We start from the raw sequence: 23968 nt of genomic DNA on the forward strand, positions 1-23968 counted from the left end.
TCAGTATATTCACATAAAACTTTCAACTTTAATAACTTTTAATGAGTTAGTATTGTTACAGCTTTTCAATAAAATATTTTGACTTCTAAATAAATCTTTCAGTCATTAAAAAAAATGAAGCTTGTAGAATGTAGCTTTTTGATTTCTTTATCTGTTTTTTTGTACTTTACCTAAAGTGTTACACTTGCAGCGAATTTTAACAGCGACTGCAACTTCGAACACAATGAAGCATAACGCTACATTGGTACCAAATTTCGGCCAAAATAAATTTTCATTCAAAGAACAAATCTGTAAGTGAAGCTTCTTCGAACCCAAAGTTGCTAAGCTTTATAATTATATTTACTAAATTCATAAATACTAGAAACATGAAAATTTAAAGAAATCATAGTACTAACAACTTGTAAAACAATAAAAACTTGATAATTCTGCCGTAAAATTCAACATTGGGAGGGTGAAGCGTATTTTATGAAGGTGATTTTCACCCAGATCCACAGAGCAGGAAGCCGTGCAAAAATGTTCCGATTGGTTGAATTGAAGAAGGCCGCTTTTCAATGAAGGAAGTTTGTGGGGAGAAATCTAATATTTTTACTTAATTGTTACGTCCTATATAATATCTTACAACTTGAGTAAATTTAAAACTTTATGTGTTTCAGTTAATTTCACTTTTATTGACATGTATTGACTCAAAGTACCATAACATCCTTTTTCGCATGCTATTTCAAGGTTTAAAAAATGATTTGACCACTTTCGTATAATAGTCTTTTTATGTTTTAATATACAATTTTATTTTAATGATTTTAGAAATAAATAATAAGCTTGATTTAGAGGTTTTGATTAAAAACTATTACGTAGTTTTAAAAACGTAAACTTACAACATTTTTTAAAATTTTACTCAAATTTTTTCAATAACTTTTACTTATGAGACTCGACTGAAAGTCTTTAAAAAATTTTTTAGCTTATAAATTTAAATGTTTATTTTAAAAAATATTTTTCAAATTGCAGTATTCTGTTACTTTGCAAATTTAACAGAATATTTATTTAATGTACCAATTTATTGCTAATAACAACATTTTTTTCTCATTTTAATAGTTTATTAAGCAATGCTTTCAAAATTTAACTAATTTCCTTTTCAAAACAAAATAAATACTCACAAAAATTAATTACCAATTTGTGCTCAAGAAAGATCTAAAAAGTTTCAGTTTATATATTATCGTTTAGTTTTTTTTTCTTTTTCTTGTTTTTTAGTAGTTAGAAGCTTACTTGTTCTACTGTTGTAGTTTCTTTTTTTATTCGAATAATACCACTTTAAAGCAAACTTTAAATAAGAAAAAACGTTTATTTAAAAATGCAAGTTTATTTAGCACTATTAGACAACTATAAGTATTATATATATATATATTCATTTTAAAGTTCAAATGAATGTTTTTCTTGTTTTGAATTAATTCTAAGTCACAGTTTTTTATGTAATGCTAGTTTATGCCTTTAAGTTTATTAAGCAATATGGCTATTCAAAAATCATCATTAAACCAATAAAATTAAACTTAAATTTTACTAACTTTGTACACTACTGTACTGATTTTAACTGCCTAATTTCAAACCTTTTTATATATTTAAAAGTAAAATTTAAATGGAAACATAAAACTATTGTTTAAGTGTTTTCTAATCTATGAAGTTACCCCATATTTTTCAATAATGATTTATTTTGTAACCTTCTGACGTATTTTCATTTGCGAAATAATTTTAAAATAAAATAAAGATTATCAATTAATTAGTGTATAATTAAACATTTTAATCTTAAACTAAGTAACAATGATATAATATAGGTAAAAAAAAAGTGTTAAGTAGTTTAAAAATTTTAGTTTGTAAATTACTTTTTTGTTAAATACACCTACTTAACTCTATAGTTTTTAATACTTTACAATTGTATCATATCACAAGTTATTTGGTGTTTGGTTTTAAATGCGACATATAAATAAAAAATAAAATTGTAGTTTTTATTTAATTTTCACGAGGTTTTAATTCACAAGTAAAAGTACAAAAAAAAAAATTGTTACAAATTATGCGACAAAAACTCTAAAAGAGAGATGTTAGAAAATAATCAAAACAGTAAATCAAATAAAAAACAGTTTAAAAAACAAAAACCGACAATAAAAACTTGAAAAGGCACACTGAATTTACAAAAAAAAATTGAGAAATTTACAGGAAAAGTAGAAGAAAAAAAGCAGAGGTAATGTAAAATCAAAACACTGTTAGTTTTTTCATTGTTAGAATGTACAAATATTTATTAAATACTAAAAAAATCAGACATTAAATTTTATTTTTAGGCAGACAATGTAAAAACGGTCGTTAATAACAGAGTGGCTTCCGAGAAAACCTAACAATAGAAGCTCGAAATTTTACGACCAGAAACCGCAAATTTTGCTCAAAAAGTCGCAAATTACTGCCTTTATGACATCATAGGCAACGCGGGGGGCAACTTTAATTGGGTTCATTTTGTTCATTGGAAGTTTATTTTGTTAAACTTCCGTTTTAGTATCCGAATAATGAGTTTCCATCCTAACAAATTAATAAATTGAGTGTTTATAGCTAAAATTTTACGATTACATAAAACTTAGAGTTATAAAAGTCATTCTATCAAACTAAACTTTATTTCATTGTTAACTTATGAAAGCTAAACGTTTATCTTGACTAAAGTTTAGCTCGATCAGATAAGTTTTTAAAAATATTTAATTAGAAAGTATTTTTAAAGTTACTTGGAATAAGAATTTTACTTTGTAAATTTTGAAGAATTTCATATAAAACTCACTGTATAGTTAGTTGTTTAAATTAATTTAAGCTAATAACTTTTATATTCATTACTTTTTTTTAATCCTTTATACATATTGCTAACTGTTTAAGACTCAAAGTAGTTTTAATAATAAATGTATTGTCTAGTATGTTATAAAATATTTATTTACTTGTGGCTGATCATTCAACATTCCTGCATAATAATCTTCATAATCTTCCTCATTGGGCGGAAAAGGTGTGGTAAATTCTTCCACTACAGCTAAAAATATTAAAACAGTTAGGTGCATTTAACTCTAATTGATATATATTTTATTTATTTTGCTGTAATTCATATTTGTTTGTCTACTATCTTAGACTTTTTCTTGCATTAAAACAAAGTTACACATGTTAAGTTTGAAAAAACTGCAACTTAAAGTATATTAAATATTCATTAAACTAAGGTGACATTAAACTATCCAAACAATAATTCTTTTTTTTTTCAACATTTTAGTCTAATTTGTTACACTGAGCCTACAAACCTTGTTGACAAGTGAAATCATCAGCAACGGTGATCTCAACATTCATCTCACAAGAGGCGGTGTTGAGCCGGCACTCGTTCAAATAATAGTTTCCATCGGACCCGCACACCTGAGGCCCCTCGAACCCGCAATTGTGGGGACAGTGACACTCCAGGTAGTAAGACGGTACTACTTCTATGTGATCATTTGGATCGTCATATTCTGCTATGCCTTCTGGATAGAAGTAGTCATAAGTATCATTATTTTGTTTTTCTTTAAATGAACTTTTATTGGTCTTTTTATCAGTTGGTTCTGTTGTAACTGTTTATCAAAATTTTATTTCAAACATGAGATTTTCAGTTTTAAGTTTATGAAATTGAATTTTTAGTTTTCAAGAACTTAATTTTCATTTCTAAGTGTACTACTTACTTTACAAACGTTTATAGTTTCTTTTTTTATTTCTTTCCCTACTATAAATATAATGTTATTTACTTAAATTGAATAAAATAATTAAACTAACCATCTTCTCTAGTACATGTTTCATTTCCACATAAGCTACTCTTCAACTCGCTTGTTGCATTGTACATAAAGTGAGATTCGTATACTGTAAAATGGACAGTTTGTTTTATTACAAGCTATACTGTCAATTATAGTTTAAAATTGAACTGTTTGTTCTTATATTTAAAACTGTAAATTATTTTAACTTAAAAAGTAATAAACAAACATAAAACATGTCTAAAAAAACAGTGCTACATTATTTGTTTGCTGAAGAAATTTTGATTATATATTTTGCTGAAATCAAAAAAATCTGTTAAAACCAGACGTACCGGGCTCATAGTAATCGTATACAATGACGTTTTGACTTTCCACCATACCAGTTGTGTATTCCTGATAAACAGAGAATTTCACACAAGTAAAACAGTAGGAAGATATCTCGTCAAAATAGAAGAAGATTGTCCTCCCAACAATCTCAAACCTCTTCAAGTATTTGTTGTGTGCTTCCAATAACTGTATATAAGAAAATTAACTGTAAATTTATATAGTACTCAAAGTTAATAGCTTATAAAGTTTTAAGTTTTATAAATAAGTGTTCATTTTTAGTTATAGATTTCAACAAAAAAGAAAACAAATTCAAATATTATTCAATACTTTATGCAAGCTTTCAAGATCGGCCCTGAGTCCAGTTAATAAGTTGAATTCGACAACGGCCATATTAGAACTTCCGGTGTGGGACCATCTAACGCATGCCGACATGTCATATTTGTTCTCGTTTATCCGGGGTACTCCGTCTGATTAATATGTTTTATAATTACCTTTAAATTCTACTAAATTTTTAGGTATTATAGCTAATATACTTATGCTATTACATTTTAAAAATATTCTAAAAATACATAACCAAAATAAGTTTGAATATGTTAGTTTGATAAATTATTGCGTATCTTGAGTTTTGTTAATGCTAACAAACTAGCTAGACTAACTTGTTATTCATTTGAACGTAAACCTTTTCGGTCATTAACAAAGTTTAATTATATTTTTGTATTTAAGTAGGTTTAGATTAAGAACAATAATTGTATCTAAGTTGTACGAAAATGTTTATAATACGTTTTTGTTATAAGCTGTTTCATCAAATAAACTGCTTAGTTAAGTTTCATTTTAATTGTTTATGTTGCGGTTAAAAGTTATAGTTTTTAATAAACTAATAAACAAACTTTCTAAAGTGATTGGTGATTTTTTAGTCATTTTAACGTCAATTTCAAAAGCTGAGTCGTGATCTGGACTCGGTATGTTGTATGATACTTCCACCTATATAGTTTCGTTTGGTTACAAAACAACTACTTTGAGTTAAAAACTGTACAATAAAATTACTAAAAACAGCATAATTTTGTACATAAAATAAGCATATTTAAACTATTAGGCCTGTTAAAATGAATTATTTTGTCACACTAGTTTTTAGTAAGCGTCAAAAACTAAAATAATAACTTAAACAAGCTTTTAAAAATGCCACCAATTTCTACATTATGAAAATTAATTCGTAAACAAACTTTTTCAAAGAAAATCACTGATCACAATCCAAGTTATATATCATTAAACTTACAAAATCAAGTAGAATTTTTTAGAGGGAAAAATAAATACTAATAAGTATTTCACCATAAGAAACTTAGTACTAGGTAACTGGCTATTTAAGTTTTTTTTTTATTCAAACCTGCAATAATCCACACCCGTCTCCATGGGCGGTCACCAGCAAGGTGTTAGGAACTTCCAGATCAACCTGCTGAAGAACGTCCTTGTTTGATTCGTCCATGGTGATGGTCACCTGACTGCTGACGTCATCGTCGTATGACGACATCATCGACGTCACTGGAACCAGGGCGATCTCTAGATCGGGTCCTCCGAAGTAGGAGAGTCGAGCGTACTCCGATAACGCTTGCAATGCCGTACATGTGTCCTGAGAAGTTAATACGTTTTTTAGACATTTACAATAAACTTTCTTAGTCTTAAAAATTAATTTTTACTCTACTTAATTTTTTATAAACAATAAAGCTTTATTTAGAAACAAACTTGTGTTGATGAGAAGCCTCCCCGCATATTTCTCATTTTAGTGAGCCAATTTACAATGGGAAGAGCAGTATCTATAGATCTTCTGTGAGTGTATGTTAGTAAAGCGTATGATGTCGTCTCTACCTCAGCTGATACCACTGTGAAGTATAAATTTTTATAAATAGTTAATATATATTATCATTTCATAGAAAGTATGATGCAGTCTCTACTTTAGCTGATACCACTGTTAATTGTAGAAAAAATTATAAACATATAAAATAAGTGTTGTGTTTTACTCCTAAAAATACAAATAAGTCTATGTTCGTTAAGTAGACTTTATTTTTAGCTTACCTGATTGTTTTTTCATTCCAGAAAATGAAACGTAAGTCTGATCATTTGACTCCAAACCGGCTCCTACCTATTATATAAAAATTTGCCTTAAATTACATTAGTTGTAGAATGCAAGATAGAGAAAGTAATAAAAGCTCACAATGAGAAATATTAAAATAATGCAAACCAAATGTTACTTAAATTGTTAATAGTAAGTTTTCAATACAACAAAAGTTTGCCTTGAGTTTTTACAACATAAATACATTCAAACCTGTAGCTTCCAGTAAACATCAGATCCCTCACTCCACGACATATCATACAAGACATCTCTTGCTTCATTCTGATACAAACTATCCGCTAGAGTGAGCGCGTAAGCAACCAGTGATGCAGTGTACGCGTTGTTGTATGTACCAAAGTTGAGCTCCAAGAAGGTCCTGGCTCTCTGCACTGCTTTGTCTTCTAACTGTGATTGATATTTACTGTGTTATTTATAATTGTATTAATAATATAACTGTAAGTAGTTGTTAAGTCTTAAAACTATCAAATTCATAGACTTAACCTCTATAATTGCTATAAAGCGTATTTAGAACTTTAACAGTATAAAATGATTTTTAACCACAGAGTAGATAGTTAAAATAAAAAGGTTATCTTCTTTTTAAAAAATTAATCAAAATGATGTTGCTAGAAAATAAAAAACAATTCATTACCGCTTTTTCGAAGTACAAAATACAGTTATCTTATTGGCTAAAACAAACTAACGCTCGATCCTGATTGGAGGAGGCAGATCAACACGTAAGCCGTCAGTGTGACGTCACTATCAGATCCCGATTGCGTGTCTTTGTTCCACACCTTTCCCACTGGCGGGAAACTCCCGTCTTTTCGTTGTAGGGAAAGCACCCATTCGCGCGCATCGTACAGCTGTGATTGGTCGATGTAGATGAATTGTTGCGCTTCGCTGAACGACTTCAGTACAAATGCTGTTAACCTGGGAGGTGTAAAAATTTTTAAATTTGAATTAGATATATTTAAAACATAAAAAAGATTTTTATGAAATTTTAAATCTAAATTATCTGACTAATTGATTTTTATACTGTAATTGATAAATAGTGACTAAAAAGCTTTTTGCCTTACCTGGAAGAGTAAAAAATTAAATAGTAATATGCAAATACCAACAAATAGTTATTTATGAAAAATTTAATGCCATTCAAACTATTATCACGTCATATAAACTAACCACATGCTACCAGATGAATCTCTGTTTCCGAAAGCACTGAAAGATTTGTCAGTTCGTTTGTAAGTCAGTTGTCTCTGGTAACCTAATAATAATTGTTATTTTAAGTTATTGTATTAAATTATATATAAAGACTTAGGATATAAAACATAAGACGTAATAAAATTCATATAGTTAAGTTGAAAACGTTCAACACCGGTTTTAAAATTTGTGTATTTGTAAATAACTTGTAAATCTATACTTTCAAGGGAACTGTTAAGTTCAACAAAACTATATTTAAATAATTTCAAACAATAACTCACCAGTTCTGAGATAGTTGATAGCTTTTTGTTTTATTTCATCAGTGAGCTGCCTTGTAGAACTGAGATATTTCAGTACGTAGATATTAGGAGCGAAATTGGCCATATTTTGTTCACCACATCCGTACGGCATGCTCAATAAATCGTGCAAGTTCTTCAAAGTCGGTCCCATTACATCACCTGTTTTATTGTAATAAGACGTTTTCGAACTGATGAATGTTTTATTGTTCAAAACTTGTTTAGTTAAACTTAGCTAGCTTATTTCTGAAAAACTTTATTAAGATTGGAAATATATTGAACCCTGTAATCAAAACTGAATCTAGAGTATAGCTTATTTTTGAAAAAAAAAAACGAAGAAACTTTTTTTACGAGTAAACTAAAACTTTTTCCGTTTTCAAATAACTAAACTCAAACAAGAATTTTAAACAAACCTAACAAAGTAGCTTTTGCTTTCAGTGAGTCAGGAATAGCTTGAGCTGGAGCTGATAGTTCAAACCAGCCTTGCATCATACCAGTTGAATCTGTTTGTATAATATAAAACTTGATAGTGTAACTACTTTGTATCAATTAAACCGATATAGTGTTTCAAAAGTGTTTAGCGGTTCAGTTATTAAGACAAAACTTAAGCCTATAGTAATATACACGAATATTATACACCTATGAAAACTACTAGACACATAAAAGTCAAAACATATTTGGACTTTGAATAATTTGATAACTTTTACATACTGCGGTTCAAAACTAAAATGTACAAAAAGATCACACTTAACTTGTTAAAATACCTTTAAACTAAACAAATAAAAAATTACCAGGCGCGGTCCACAATTTGAAGTTTCCCTGGTTTCCGTTGTTGGTGGTGAAACCCACGACTTTAACAGGGACTTCCCCACTATTGTCCCTCCATTGCATGAATCTTGTGTCTCCATGGAGATTGCTCTTCCTTCCCCTTCCCACCTGGATGTCTCCCCCCTGCCAGGATATCCAGAACGATCTGGAATTTGAAAACAAATGTAACTTTTTGTAATGATTAGGTTAGTTCTACAGTGTGGTCAAAATTACTATTTTAGAGTCTAAATTTTATTTTGCCGTCAATTTGCTAATTCTTAAAACTTTCATAAGTTGTTGTAATTTGTTTCAAGGTAAAATTTTGAGAGATTTCAATTATCAAAACTTTGTTACTTATGAAGATTAGTTTAGACCATTAAAAGATTCGAAAGAAAACATCTGTAATTACTGTTAAACAAAAAATAATTTGCATTTATTTAGTAAAAAGTAATCACCTGTATTCACTACCACTGAGTATATCTTCAGTCGCAGCTGTGACCAATCTTTCTCCGTTCTTCTCAATCCAGCTCCTTGTATTCTCGTATCCTCCGAACACTATCAGGTAGGAATCATCAGAATCTTCACTGTCTCCCAGTGTCACGTGGACATTCTCGTTTGCTGTGAAATTATTAATTATTTTTTTATTTAAGCACAGATTTAATGCATGCCCTATTTCTTAACGCTTGTTTGCTTACTTTCGAAATTTTATTTTACTAATGTCTTAGGCTTCCTTACTTTTAATTTATATATGAAACTCTTTTTTTAATCTTATTTTATTGATTTTTAAGCATCAAGTTGTATTTATTTAACATAAAAAACACACCTTTTACAAGAAAATCGAAGCTTTGTTCATCGATAATTCTCTGTGTTATTTTCAGGTACTGGTATATTTTAGTTCCAGCAGTGGTGATATTAAGTCGTTCGTTTGGACAGAACAGAACACTGTGAGTGTATTCCCTACGGAGTCCTTCAACCTGTTGTGGTAGTTTGTCTTCTTTTAAATACTAATATTGTTAATTGCATAAATAAAACTCGACTTCGTTTTAATCACTTTTAATTACAATGTAGTATCAAAAAACATGAACTCTCAGCATTTTTTAAATTTAATTAACATTGAGCACATAATTTTTCTAAGTCAAAGTAGTTTAGTTCATAGTTACAAAAAAAAAGTTATTTTTTTACGGAAACTGTTTATAAAGCTAGTTTATTAAATATGAGATGTTTATTTCACGAAATAAAAATAAAGTTGTCTAAATTTAAAATGAATAGTTGACAGTTTAATACAACAGTGTTAACATACATCAACTTGAACTTTTCTGAGAAGTGCATCCTTAGCGACAACTTTTGGTGTAGAGAAATCATTTTGACAGCAAGAATTAATTCCAGTAGATGCTTCTCCGTATGCTAATAAAAGTGACAATTTAAATTATGAGCAAATGCACTTACAGTATGTTTATATGCGAAAATATCATACAAACCATTTATTATTAACAAATCCGTAGTGATTTGTTTAAACGGATCAAAACAGTTTTGTTTAACTTAACACCTGTAGAATAACTTTTCAGAAAAATTTGTCGAAAAATGACGAAAAATTTTCGAAATTTTATGTATGGAAATTTTATCTAAAATTAAATTTTTCAAAGTCGAATTACCTCTAATGTTATGTCTTCCGATGTCGTTGAATTGCAATGAAATATTAACAGTTTTCGATGATTGACTTTTAACGCAGACAAATTTTCTCACTAATTTGCTGGAACTTTTTACAAAAGAAACACCTTCTCCGGGTATTACTGTCAGTTGTATCTAAAAAAAATAATTAATTAAGTTTTTATGTAGTTGTAAATATCTTTAATGTCTTAATTCTTTTAATTTTTCTATAACGTTAAAATTATAACGATATGTTTTAATTTGAAAACAATATTTTATAGCTAGTCGCATTTTTACACTATTTATTCTTAGTAAAAAGTTAATTCTTCTCGAGTTTTATGATGTATATTTTGTAAAAATATACTTTTAAATATGTTTTCTTAGTAAACATTCCAAATGCTTGTAAAACACTAAAATGTTGAAATTAAAACGTAAACATTTTTTAATCAAATTTTATACGTTTTTTATTGAGTTTTTCAAGAACTGATGTATTTTATTGTGATTATTTGTACATTGTATGCACAGTACATATTTTAAGCAAAGTAAATAGCTATGCTATTCTAAATTTTCTACAAATACTAAACGTAAATTTAAAATTATAATTATTTAAAAACGTAATTCAGTTAGTGATAATACTCAGTCGTTAATAAAAAATGTTTACATTTAATATTAAGTTTTAGTTAAAGTTCAACATACTAACTTGTTATCATAATGTTTAAAAAGTTTAAAAGGACATAAAACTAAAAAAAATTACCTCATATTTTCGTATACGCATAATAAAACACATCACAAGAAAACATTTTATGATGAGGCGTATTATAGTATTAAGTTTACTTCTTATTATATATGATCATAGTTAGGAATTTGTCTAGCTATTTATATTTAAATATTACAAACATATGTATATGAGACCTTAAATAAGTTTAACAGCTTTAGCTTAATTACAATAGTTTTAATACAAATATAATACAGAAAAAAGATTATCAAAACAATATCTCACCCTGGTACACAAATTCAGGTAGTTGTAGGCAGTCACCGGAACCTGAATCTGCTCACCCCGAACAACCGACGCCGGTAAATTGAAATCCACGAAGAAGCTCTTGAAGCTCCTCACGTTAACCGGATCCGCAACACCGATCCCCGAAAATGGGGACATGGACACTGCGTCGGCTCTCCAGGTAGTTATCGAGTCGGGTACTCGAAGGGTCAGGTAGTGGGCGTTCGATCTGTTGTTGGTATGTTTTAAGTTATGTTTGTTTTAAAATACTGTTAAACCTTACAAAGTTATGTTTTAATACAGCTGTACATCTGCTATATCTATTATTTGTTCTCTTACATCGTAAAAAGTAAATTTCATGAAAATTGAGTTGATTACAAATATAACTTTTTAAATAAAGTGATTTATCTTATCAGACACTTTTTAAAGTAAAGCTTATCAACCAACCCGAGTTGGAAGCACCTCCACACCCACGTTTCAGGAAAGTAACTCCTCAATTTTCTCCTCACTTGCCTCCTTCTCCTATTCACCCTCCTCTCCCTCACTCCCTCGTCCTCCTCCAACCTGACCAGCTTCCTGTGATCTAATTGGACGAAGTCCGTCATCACCGTCATGCCCGCATTCTCGAACGCCGTCATCGAGTCGAATGACGTCATGGCGTCGTTGAGTTGTGACGTCACGTCGAACGACTGCATCTCGGCTAGTATCTGTTTGTGACGTAATTTGATGAAAGTGTGGACATATTTTCTGTTATAGCTATTTTTTTAATGTTCAATAAAATCATTTACTAGTAGTATTTGGAAAACTAACTAAAGTTTTTTATTTTGTTTGTAACAAAATTAATTTAACACAAAAAAATAATAAAAGGTAGAATTCTAGTTCAAACTATGATCTACTAGTGTTTTTTTATATTGTATAAAAATTATAGTGATGTTTTTTTGCTTTATAAGTTGTTACATATAGTTATTAAAAAGTTCGTTGTCAATATCAACTCCCGTTAAAGTTTAGAAACTTATAAGATAACTGCTGTTTGGGGTCACATGGTTTCAAACGTAGTCTAGTGACGTCATTAGTTTTTAAAAACTACAAACTTCAAAGATAACTTTATACTATTGTCAACATTACATCATGTTTTCCTATTTCAATTTTCCGTTTTAAAAACAAGTTTCTAAATGAACAAATTAAACTAAATATTCAAAATATTTTAAAGAAAACCATGTTTTACTGCAGTTAAGGATAAATAAAAAGTTTTAACAGTTCCCAAGTAAATAAACTTTATTAATTGAAAGAGTACTGAGTATTGTTGACAAAAACCAGAAAACTTTGTAGTTAACGTAAGCGTTTAACACCCAGCTTAAACATAAAAGAAAACAGGGATAATAAACAGATATAAATGTTTTCATCAAAAAGTTGTATACGTCGTAATCATAATTGCAGTTAGAAAGACATCAAAGACTTGCATGCGTTTATGACGTAATTAAATGTGCAAACTTCAATCTACAACTGTTTACTTTTGTAGTAAATTACCTAAACTAATTTGTCTGGTTTGGCTCAATTGAGCTTCAAAAACGGCTTACTGTAAGTCAATCATATATATTACATGCAACAATAAAGAAAACAGTTTATTTTCTTTGCATGAATTAAAAGATAATCAACAAGTAAAACTAATCTACAAAGCAAATAAACGTTTAAAAACTGCCAAAGCATTAAAAACCCAGACTAAATTGTAGTAAGTAGTAATAATTGTAATAAGTCAATATTCCAGCTTAGACACAAAAGAAAACTTTCACAAAACCAACAATTTGCTCAAAAATAAAATTGTGAGGTAATACTATACGGGATTGGCGGACCATAGCGGAAATTAATCCGGTTAAAATCGGTGTATCAAAAAAGTTGCAACAAAATAAATTTCCCACGCAGGCAGGTTAATAAAACAAACTTAAACTTGGTCATTATCCAATCAAAAGACTTCATTTTTGGCCGGAAATGCGGTATCACTCGAGCATAAAAGGTTTCTTATGTTAGTAAACAACCTTTTGTTTCGATATGTTTTCAGTTTTAGAACTACTTTACAACTACATTTATTTTAGTATTAGCTGCTGAAAAAGTTAAAATAAAATTGAAATTATTTTCATCAGTGTTCCTTACCTTTTAAAATTTTGATTTTGTAGTATAAATAAAATAAGTATGTTTTAACTGTAAAAATTTATTTGTTATACTACGTTTATGTTCGATTATAATAGTATATGTCTTCTTTAAGAAACTAAAGTAGCTTAACTTATAAAGACAAAAATTATGTCTTAGTTTTTATAAAACTGTTTTTTATTGGCCTTAATTAAAACTAATAAGCATTAATAAAACACACTTAAAAGTTTTTAAAAGCTTATTGATAGTTTAATAAAAATATTGACAAACTTTGAACTCGTATCAAAAATATAACCTTAAATAGTTAAGTTTAAGTCAAATAGAGTTTAAAGTACTTGAAAATTTATTGTTTAACATTTAATAAACTCCCAAACTAATTTTTCCCACCAAAATTACTCTGAAGAAAACATTTCTCCTTTTTAATCCAATCTTTGTTGTTCGGTGCCTTGTTTACTATTCGCGGTTTATTTTGAACTACTTGTAATTTAATTAGAAAAGTTTAAAAGATACAATTTCTTTTCGAAAATTAAATTAAACAGTTTAATTTTCGAAGTAAAGTGTTTGCTTTCAGATTTTAAGTTTCGAACAACAAGTTTTGTGGTTTTACTCAGATATACATTTGAGTTTTATAACTATAATCAAAAAAATAATTTACTAAGAATGACAATTACAAACTACTTTTTTTTTGTAATTGTTTTAAAAGTCATTTTTCTTTTCTAATTAAAAAACATGACTCATGCTACAACCCTGTTTTTTAGTGTATAAAGTTTTTTTCTTGAAAAAAGCTTCCATAGTCACTAATAGATCAATTTTACAAAAAAAAAATTCTTCCTACACTAAACATGTTAATGAGAAATAAAAAAGACATCTTAAAAACCGGTAAAAGTTATACAAAAGTTCTAAAATACAACGATTTCAAAAATTATTATCAAAACTATATTATTAAGCTTACAGAAAACAAAGCAATTTGAAATTTATGAATAAATTTTAACTCTTCCAGCAAAGCTTTTGAGTCTACAAAAGTTATTTTTAAGCCACAAATGAACTTTGATAAAAATAACAGTTTAACAGATTCACCAGAAAAATGTGATTGTTAAATTTAAACTGAATCAAACTTTTATTTCTACCCTTTCTATCCGATTACACTAATGAGCTTTAAATATATTTTCTAGGCATTAAAAATGTTTAAAAATGTAAAACTAGATCAGTTGCAAACTTTTTTCATGCTCTAAACCAGAGTACAAAGTACGGAATCAAAACTCGACAAAAACGGCCGGAAAGCCTTCATAATAGCAGTTATTATCTTCCCTTTCATCTAAAGTCTTTTGTATTCGTCATAATTACAGTGAACTTCAACAAAACGGAAGAAAAACAAAAATCACTGAAGCGCGAAAAGTCACGTGATAATTACCCGGGTGGTATTAAAAGGTTCATTCTGAGGTTAGAAAGTTCTTTCAACTTTTGTTTACGTTGGCACCTAATTTGCACTTTGATGTGCTGCAATCAATTACCACGTGCTGCAATTAGTTTGCAGAGTTGTCGGCGTGCTTGTTTGATGTACAAACAATAAGCGTAGTAAATTGAAGTTAAACAATGGAGCGGGGAAGTAGACTTTAGTTAATGAAGATGAGCACAATAGGCGTTAAGTTCGTTTTTATTAGTTATAGAGGTATAAGGGTTATGAACTTTCAACTGCTATATTGTGCCAGATGTAATATATCTTAATACAAATAGGTATATATTAATTGTAAACAACGTTTTATTCTTAGTTTAAATCAGTTTGTTTAAAAGTGCTTCCAAGTGTTTTAAGTTTATTTCTCTTTTTTTATATAAATGTTTTAAATTAAAAATAAAAGTTTTGTTCTACAATATTCAAATAACAACTACACTTTGTTTATTCACAATAAGTGTAGTTAAGGACCAACTAATATACTATCTGAAATGTTGTCCAATATAACAAAGTTAGGTTTTAAATTAGAATCTAAAATATTATCAATAAAAAATGTTCATATAGATATAAAATTGGCTATCAAAGCTAAATGAATTGTCCTACAACAAATTTTCTATAATATAAGTTTAATTGGGGTCGTATCGACAATTTGATTGGTTATTTTGTGTAATTGCTTCCCTTTTTTATTAAGATTATCTCACTTTTTAACTCTAGATGTTGTGTTTTGGCACAAAACTAATTCAATGACATCAAAACAAGCTGTTTTTAACTCTTAATTGTCAAGTGGACTAAAAACGAAATATTCAGTAAAAATTTTATAGTTACAAGATGCCATTGAAAAACATTGTTTGTATCTGAGTTAGAAAAGTATTTATTATTAAATGATTATTTTGAACCTTTTCTTTTTGCAAACGTTTATGTTTGAGTTCAGCTAATTGATTACTAGTAAAAAGAAGTCATTTCCACATGAATTATTATTACCTTTTTTTTACTAATTACACGTTTTGTAAAAATAACTGTAATGTTTTTGTTAAAGTAAAAATAATTATGTTACTTTATCTAATTGTAATATCAACGATGAAGACTGTAAGAAAACCGGAACATTTTTAAAATTAAACTTGTATGCTGAACAACTATCAAACTCACCTTTTATTTTATATTTTATTTCAATTACTAGCGTGAAAAAAACAAGTGTAATTAACTGTACAATATAATATACAGAACAATATAATTAAATGTATAATCGCTTCGAAAACAACATATTACGTCCGTAAATGTGATAACGTCACCTGAAAAGTTCAATTTTACACCGAAACCTGCAACAAAACACATTATGACGTCATATTACCAGCGTGTGTGAGAAAGTTGGTACATGAGATTACACGGTTGCTGTGTTGCCATGGTAACCGCACAGTTTGGGGTGATGTAATGTTTTGATGGGAGCTTTGAAGCGGGTTTGAAAATATCACCGCTAATTTTCCGTGAACACGAAAAATAAAAAGTTTTTAAAAATTCACAGTAAATATATAAAGCGTATTGGAATCGATTACACACTTAATTTAGTTTAATATAAAAACAAACTACGTAAGAAGTTTATAAAATACGTAAACACTTTTTATTGTAGTTCAATACTAGCTTATGTAGTTTAAAATAAGTGGTTTTTTACATAGTTAAAGATTCAGAATTGCTACTTTTGTTACCGCTGATTAAGTTAGAGGTTTCGAAGTAATCTTATTACAACTAACCACAATATAAATGCTTGAATAAGTTTATACAGCATAATACCACCATCAAAGTTATTCTACACTTACTCTCATGCAAAATACAGGCTTTTGCTCAAAATTTTTTGTACAAAAATTTATAAAATTAAATTTCTATCGGACTTTGTTTGTAAAGCATTTAACAACAACTATACTTAAAAAAAGTTTGTTTTTTTTTTGCATGTAAAAAACAAAAGTATGCTACTATAATCCTAAGCAAGAAGCTTATTTTCAAACTTTTGTGATGAAGTCCACATAATGTGTACTACTTACAAATAAACTTATCAATAAGCTAAATATTAAGCGTATATGCATGTCTCATCATATAAACATTTTACAAAACAGTAAATAAGCTTGATAAACATATTATTTTATTTTATAAACCTGATCGATACCAAGCATGTATCCAGGTCTCATCAGATGGACACTCTCATCAACCACTGCCACACAGGCACATGATCCCTTTTCTCCCTCCACCCTCATTTTTAGGGGACTTCCCGGTGATGTGTCCGCCCTTGATGTCGAAATTTCAACCTGTTAATTTGTTTTAATTTTTGAGCAAGTTTTAAGTATAAAATAACATGTAAGTACGACTACTCATATACAACATTTTAAACGTTTAAGTATACTACACAAATATTACTTCTATTTTAAAATTATTTCAAACATCAAACAAAACTTGTGTAAAATAGTATTGAAACCAGTCTTAAGTATACAAGCAAAAATACACACTTTATTCTTCAACGAATTTTTAACCGGGATGACAACCGAATCTGCTACACCTTCTCCGTCCTCTTTGACGTAATAAACAAGAATTCTGGACGATGGTGACATTTCTTCGGTGATGTCGAGGAAAAATGACGTGTGACATACTGATGCTGTGTAAAATATGTCATTATAGGAAATAAGTTAGTTTAATGAACATGCATATGCAACGATAGAGGCTAGAACTTATGTTGTTGTTTAATGTAAAGCTGTAAATTTAAAAGAAAAATATTTTTTATTATAAACAAACGAATCTTACTCATACATCATTTATAAATTTTTGCTTTTTTTTTTTTGAACTGTTGCAAAATGTATTGCTACAATAGAAGACAATTAAGGTATAACTGTCCAATTTAAAATAGATTTATATTTAAACATCTCATCAAAAATATTGAAGGTATTATACTTCACAACAACTAACAAGTGTTATCATGATGTTTTCTGCTGTTGTGTCCGGCAACCAAATGGGATCCGCTCTTCAGCAAATTACCTCTGGACATAACATTGTACATTAGATTGAAGTTACACGGACACGTTGATTGAAGGTGGAGCTTCACTGATGACCCCGACTGTATGACGTAATAATACAAGTTTAAACAGAACAATGATATAATACTTATAAGGAAAATTCAAAAAAAAAGTTTTTGTTGGTAATAGTACACTTTATAACTAGTTTTTAGATGTTTGTTTCAGTTTTTAGTTATGAAATAATACAGTCATTTATACATTTATGTCAAATGTTTAGAACAAATAAAAGTTTTATGAAATATTTTAAAATCTAACTAACTTTCACATGTTTATTTGGTGCTTGTACTTGTATATAACAACCAGTTGGTGAATTCCATCCAGATATTTTCTTACTTATAGTTGTGTAATGATCAGAAGATACCACGTCACCACCAATACTTATAACTCTTGCCTGTGAGTTTTAAATTTAGTTTAGTGTGTTCTCTAAATCAAAATTTCCTTCTTATTTTATGAAAAAACTAAATAAATAATTTTATAAAAATAAATTATACAGTAATCTTTTTTTATTCTACCTTGATTATTATTATAGAAGATTACTGTATAATTTATTTTATTTATATTCCAGTGAAGCTAGTTCACTAGGATCTTTTGTTAGCAAACAATTAAACCTATATTTTGAACAGTTAAATAATTTTATATAATTTTTTTAAGTTGAATAAAGCCGATTGTTTTTATTTTCAAATATATTTAGTTAAATCTTAATTATCCGAGATAAAGTTTATATTTTTCACTTTTTAGTTTAAAAAACACAAACTAACAGTAATAGTAGCCTTATCGGTTCCTTGTGGTAATGGAGGCAATGTGAATTCAGCAATACCTTCATTATTGCAGTCAACATATTCCTTAACAAAACTAACATCACCGACCCTGCTATCTACTAACACTCTAGCTTGAGTGTTGGGCGAATCGTCCAAATTCGTGCACAAAACCTTTAGAAATTAAACTCTCTCTTTAAATTTTTTAATAAAAGTTTTAGTCGAAATGTATGAATAGTAACTGTAACTCAGTTCATTTTCAGTAAGTATATATAAAAGCCTTATTTTAAAAACAAATAGCATTAAGTCTCTTTGTTTATTATGTGGTTAAAGCTAAATATTACAACGATTTAAAATGTTATCAGTAGAACTATTTACAAGCAAAACAAACTTTTCCAGTATATCCCATTAGAGGTTTAAAGTTTTCCTTGGTGTCTTTAGAAAACTTTAGCTCCACCTTGTGGCTGGCTATCTTTGTAGAATCGTCTATGACGTCATAACTGCTTCCGTCGGAAGCTGTGACGTGTGCGTGAATCTTCAAACTACCCCGGAAGTTGAGAGACTCGTGACTTGGTATGACGTCACTTAAGCATATTTTAACCGAAGTCGACTCATTTATCTGTGACGAAATAACTCTGTTAATATTTTTCTTTCAGTTGCTATATAAATAGTGAGCTTTAGTTGTATAAAGTTTTGGTTAAACAATATAACATTTGACTTATAATGTTTTATTTCAGTTTGTATATATATAGAAATGTTATGTAATGTGGTTTGAATAAACACTTAGACACTTATATACTTATGTTAATTAAGTATTTACTTAATAGTGCTTCACAAAGTACTCAAGTTATGTGAATTGTTTGAGTGTTATAAAGAGCTTTTAAAACATCTGAACTTATTTTTTTGTTCATAGCAAAATTACTGATCTCAATTATATTCTAAAACTAAACGATATTAGTTTATTCATTATTATTAGTTTCAATCAATGAATTTTTATTAGTAAATACTTAGTGGCTTAGCACAACTTATCTAAAGTTGATAAAAAGTATTTTATTACTACCGAATAAAGCACTTAATCAAAAGTTTAAAAACTATTACAACAACTCTTACTTCAAGTTCCTCGATTTTGTCGTTCTGCTCAACCGGGCCATACCTCGAATAATGGTCACCAATATCAGCGCTAATATTGACCACTAGATGACCTACTACGGGTTTTCCGAACACGTAATTGGCGTGGACTTCAATCTTTTCACAATCTTGTTTGAAGTATGAAGGGGGGTTGATGTGTACCTTGAACTTTGGGAGGACTGTGGAAAATGTATAGAAGATTAGATTAAAAACCTCTATATTTGGTACTTAATATAAAGTATTTTTTGTGTTTTGTTGGACTGCAGTAGCTGATGATTTGTATTTAAAAACGAATACGTAATCGTATTTGTAAGGTATCAACTCCTTTAAACGTTCGAAATGTTAATTTTAATAAACTTTTTTTAATGTTTTATTCGTTGCTCCTTTTTTAGGACTAAACAATATAAATAATATTAACTTTTAGGACTAAACCTTTATTAATTTTTATAAGTGAAGATTACATGTTTGTGTAAATTTGTTAGTAAATAATAGATTCTATTATTTAAAATATATTATTTAAAATAAACACTGTATGAACTATTTAATTACTTTTTTGCGGCGCAAATTAAGTTAAATATACTTTTCCTAACTTCATGTAAAAGTAGGCTTTTAGTTGTGTTTTAACTAACCGTATTTTTTAACTTCAAACTGTTTTTCAAAACTGTCACCCCGAATATTAACTGTTATTTTCCACATACCAAGCTTTGGTTGATCAGACAGAGGAAAAGAAAAGTTAACGATACCTGTAAAAAAGCAGTGTATGATTAGGCTTTTTTTATATGAATAAACATTATTAGTACAAACCACAACAACTTGGCTTCAAATTGTTCCATTTCATAATTTTGACATTGTCTGGGTCCATGACATAAACTGTCATCTGTAAATATATATAAATACATTATTTACTTAATAATTAGTATTAAAATTATAGGTTTAATATTGTCTGGGTACATAACTTGCACTGTCATCTGTAATTCTAAAATTGCATTAATAAATACTTAAAAGCAAAGTTTGTCTGCCCAAACCTTATTTTTCAGTTCGATAGTAATTACAGCAAATCTAATCGTTTAAGGTTTAACTAAACAAAAACTTACATCTAAGGAAAGCTAATCATATACTTCTTATTTGTTTAATATACCGTTTAAATAACTATAAATTAAACTATACTACAGAACAAACATTTTGGTTGCTAGGCAACAGGTCCCTGTCAACGGTGTACACGTTAGCCCTGACCAGCTGTCCAGGCTTGTAAACGGGTTTGTCCACTTGCACGAAAGACGAGCCACCCCTCCTTTCAACGGTGACCCTCGTCTCATTGCTGAAAGAGTAGCCCTGACGCAAAAAACAGTTTCCACATATCTTCAACGTGGCAGGTCCCTCGTACCCTGATGGTACCTGTGGTGATAAGTACATATATAGTTTGTAGCCTTGACTAGTTTTTTTAAAAGCTCTTGACTTTTTAATTAATACATTAGACTTATTTGTCTTTTTGTAAATTTGAAAGCTGTTAACAACTTAAATTTTTAAATAGTTCTGTTAATATTTTAACCTTCAAATTAAGATACCCGACAGATGACACGACTTCGCTGTCAGTGGCGATCAATTCTCCTCTTCCGTCGAACAAGTTCGCGTTCAAACGGATCGAATCCTCGTTGAAGATCCTCATCTCGATCTTGTGAGAAACTCCCGCTCTAAACACCGATGGTGACGTCATAATGTATCCGCTGAGTGACGTAATAATTATGGTTATAGGTACAACTTTTGATGAAGTGCTTTAAGAGCTGACAAAGGTTATTTTTATCGAATGAACAAATCAAAACTAGTAAATAAGATTGAGTAAATCTTATAGTTGATAGTAATTTATTTTCAATTGTAGTTTCATAATTTTTAAATTGAAATTCGAATCAACTATAAATTTTATTATTTAATTGTAACAACTAAACATTTACAACAACTTTAATACATACGATTGTGTGAATTTGATTATCAAGATCGATTTGATAAACAAAATTATTTTAGTTAACTTACAGATAACAGCTTGTTATTTTGTAATTTATCGCAACGTATCATTAAATTTATATCTTTGCCTTAACAATTTTTGAGAACATTATTAAAACATTGAAAATATGAAATCTTTAGAAATCAATATTTTATCTTTTGTATGAGTACAAATTTCTTATAAAATTAATAAAAAACTTTATAAATAAGCTTATCAATGAAATAAACACTAAAAACAAATAAAAGAAGTAGTTTAATTTATCGAGTGACTTGTATATTTTGTTAACCAAATTAGAATTTATGTTCATTATAAATTAATAATTTAACCTGTTACTTTGAGTACTGCATTGCCGAAAAGTTGCAAATATTATTGCAAAAATATAAACTTCCTTCATCTCTTTTATTAATTTTATTTAGAATTTTGCTGAAAAAATAAAGCCACTTATAACGTTCCTTTTAACTATGATTAACTACTTAAACGAACTGTTTTTAGTTTGTGCTAAAATTTTGTCGTAAACTAGCATCTTGTAGTCGTTTCATGCATGAGTGATTTTGAAAAAGAAGTAAATCTTTTTTCACTTTTTCTTGTTTCGATGTTTTACATATTAGCCTTCTCAGTGAATACAAGTTCAAAAGTTTTCAATAGCTTTGTTTTGGTGTTATTAAAAACTTGTTTTCAACTCATAATTTACTTTTGAATATTTAAGCATATGACCTTATAAGATTTTTAATAATCTGCTACAAAATTCAAACTTTGTTTTTTATTTATAATAAATATAATAAAGGCTTTTAAGTATGGTATTTTGGAGTATCCGATTTAAACCCACTTTAATTTTATTATATTTTAAATTCTTTTGATGTAAAATTAATTTAAGTCATGCTAAAATTGCATTAAAGCGATTAATATATTATAAACCACGAGTTTATAAGAATTAAATTTAGCTTACTTAAGATAAACCACTGAAAAGAATAAAATTTTTGATAAATATATCTAGAATACGATTACAAATCAAAATCTTGTTTACCGTAATAAATTTTGCCAATTTGAATATTACAATATGTTGAGTTTGTGTTTGAAGTTTATGTAATAATTAAAATTTCAAACAGTTATAACAGGTAGGTATTAAACTACAGTATATACTAATGTAATTTTATTTATAAAATGAAGACATTTTTGATGAAGAAAACTGATTTAAGTTTATGGTTGCAGTTACAGTGACTATGCTGCTACTATAGCTTTTATTAATTCTTCTTCGCGACTTAATTCACATTTTGGTTGACTTTGGTTTTCAAACACTGCTAACTTTGCTATAAATCAAACATTATATCAATTAAACTATGTGATGAGTGCGTAAAAAAATAACACTTTTTTTTCTTAAATTTTGAATAAATCTGGTTATTATGTTTATCTTCTATTTTTTAGAAAATTTTATTTTGTCTTTTTCTATGTACATCGTCTATTTACAGTATTGTTGGTAAAAATATGAAAACAAATGTTTTAAGCACATTTGTAAGTTTGTATTCTACGAAGACTTTTGGGTACAGAATAAAAACAAGTTACTGAGCACAAAACATAAACTAAGTTTTTTATTGTTTATTTAATTTAATTTGAATCTTTTTCCCCTTTATTTAAGTTTTTGCAAGCATAGCTTAATTGTGCAACATAATTATTTAGAAAGATAGTTTCACGTAACTCATTTACCCGTATTTATATTTTTCTGTAATAGCTATATATTTAGTATTTCAATGAAATTTAACTTATTTCTTAACTATTTTAGTTGTAAAAACTTAAGTTTATGAATGTAATACTTTATTCAGATTAATTAATCACAGCTTTAAGAGCAAAATAGGATACTTGTTACGATAACTTGTCCTTCACGGATAATAAATATTAAGTGGTACACTATACCTACACTAAAGAAAACTCTAGTACAGATGTTTTAAAATGTTTGTTTTTAACCAATAAACGCAAGAGATAGTGTAAATTTTTTCATTATGCAATATGCTTTGTTTGATAATGTCAACTTAAAAAGGTTTTATGCTTAAATTTTAAACTAAATGTTAATGATTTTTGTAGTTTTTACAATGAAGTTTGAGAATTATGAAATTTTAAAGTCACATTAAATTAGCTCTTCATAAGATACGCTTTAGCAAATTAATAGTATTTGTAACTATGTGATTATTCATGACAACATATAAAGTTTTATAAAACAAGTTTAAAGATTTTGCAGCATTTTTTAAGTAAATACACAAACTTGATAAAATATCTTCATAAACTTTAACCATAA

At 28.3% G+C, this 23968-nt stretch overlaps 1 protein-coding gene across 2 annotated transcripts; it reads right to left on the reverse strand.

Moving 5' to 3' along the window:
• Nucleotides 1-2088: 2088 nt before the first annotated feature.
• LOC145841018 (C3 and PZP-like alpha-2-macroglobulin domain-containing protein 8) lies at nt 2089-22140 on the reverse strand. Of its 2 annotated transcripts, none has more exons than XM_082948377.1 (34): nt 22008-22140; nt 21232-21406; nt 20862-21077; nt 20487-20559; nt 20312-20425; nt 19665-19861; nt 18946-19173; nt 18558-18728; nt 18059-18190; nt 17693-17840; nt 17239-17384; nt 16891-17040; nt 11599-11858; nt 11155-11380; nt 10160-10310; nt 9808-9911; nt 9331-9481; nt 8963-9125; nt 8492-8673; nt 8114-8203; nt 7686-7862; nt 7387-7468; nt 6912-7137; nt 6424-6615; nt 6174-6240; nt 5844-5980; nt 5488-5730; nt 4994-5087; nt 4434-4573; nt 4112-4292; nt 3805-3888; nt 3306-3515; nt 2958-3046; nt 2089-2556 (listed from the first exon to the last, which is right to left on the reverse strand). In XM_082948377.1, exons 1-34 carry the CDS (start codon nt 22073-22075, stop codon nt 2530-2532), a joined length of 5094 nt encoding a protein of 1697 aa, XP_082804503.1. In that variant the 5' UTR covers nt 22076-22140; the 3' UTR covers nt 2089-2529. The 2 variants fall into 2 exon arrangements, with proteins under 2 accessions (XP_082804503.1, XP_082804501.1); XM_082948375.1 differs by having other exon boundaries at nt 3306-3518.
• Nucleotides 22141-23968: the final 1828 nt, after the last annotated feature.

This window comes from Thalia democratica, chromosome 7 (assembly GCF_965202585.1).
Source record: "Thalia democratica chromosome 7, ktThaDemo2.hap1.1, whole genome shotgun sequence".
NCBI lineage: Eukaryota > Metazoa > Chordata > Thaliacea > Salpida > Salpidae > Thalia > Thalia democratica.

Excerpts from the sequence above, each read along its gene's own strand:
- LOC145841018 (XM_082948375.1), bottom strand. The coding sequence starts at position 22,075 with ATGAAGGAAGTTTATATTTTTGCAATAATATTTGCAACTTTTCGGCAA. Across the intron at positions 18,729-18,945 it reads TAATGGGATATACTGGAAAA|GTTTTGTGCACGAATTTGGA; the intron begins GTTTGTTTTGCT and ends TAATTTCTAAAG. Across the intron at positions 3,047-3,305 it reads TGATTTCACTTGTCAACAAG|CTGTAGTGGAAGAATTTACC; the intron begins GTTTGTAGGCTC and ends TAATATTTTTAG.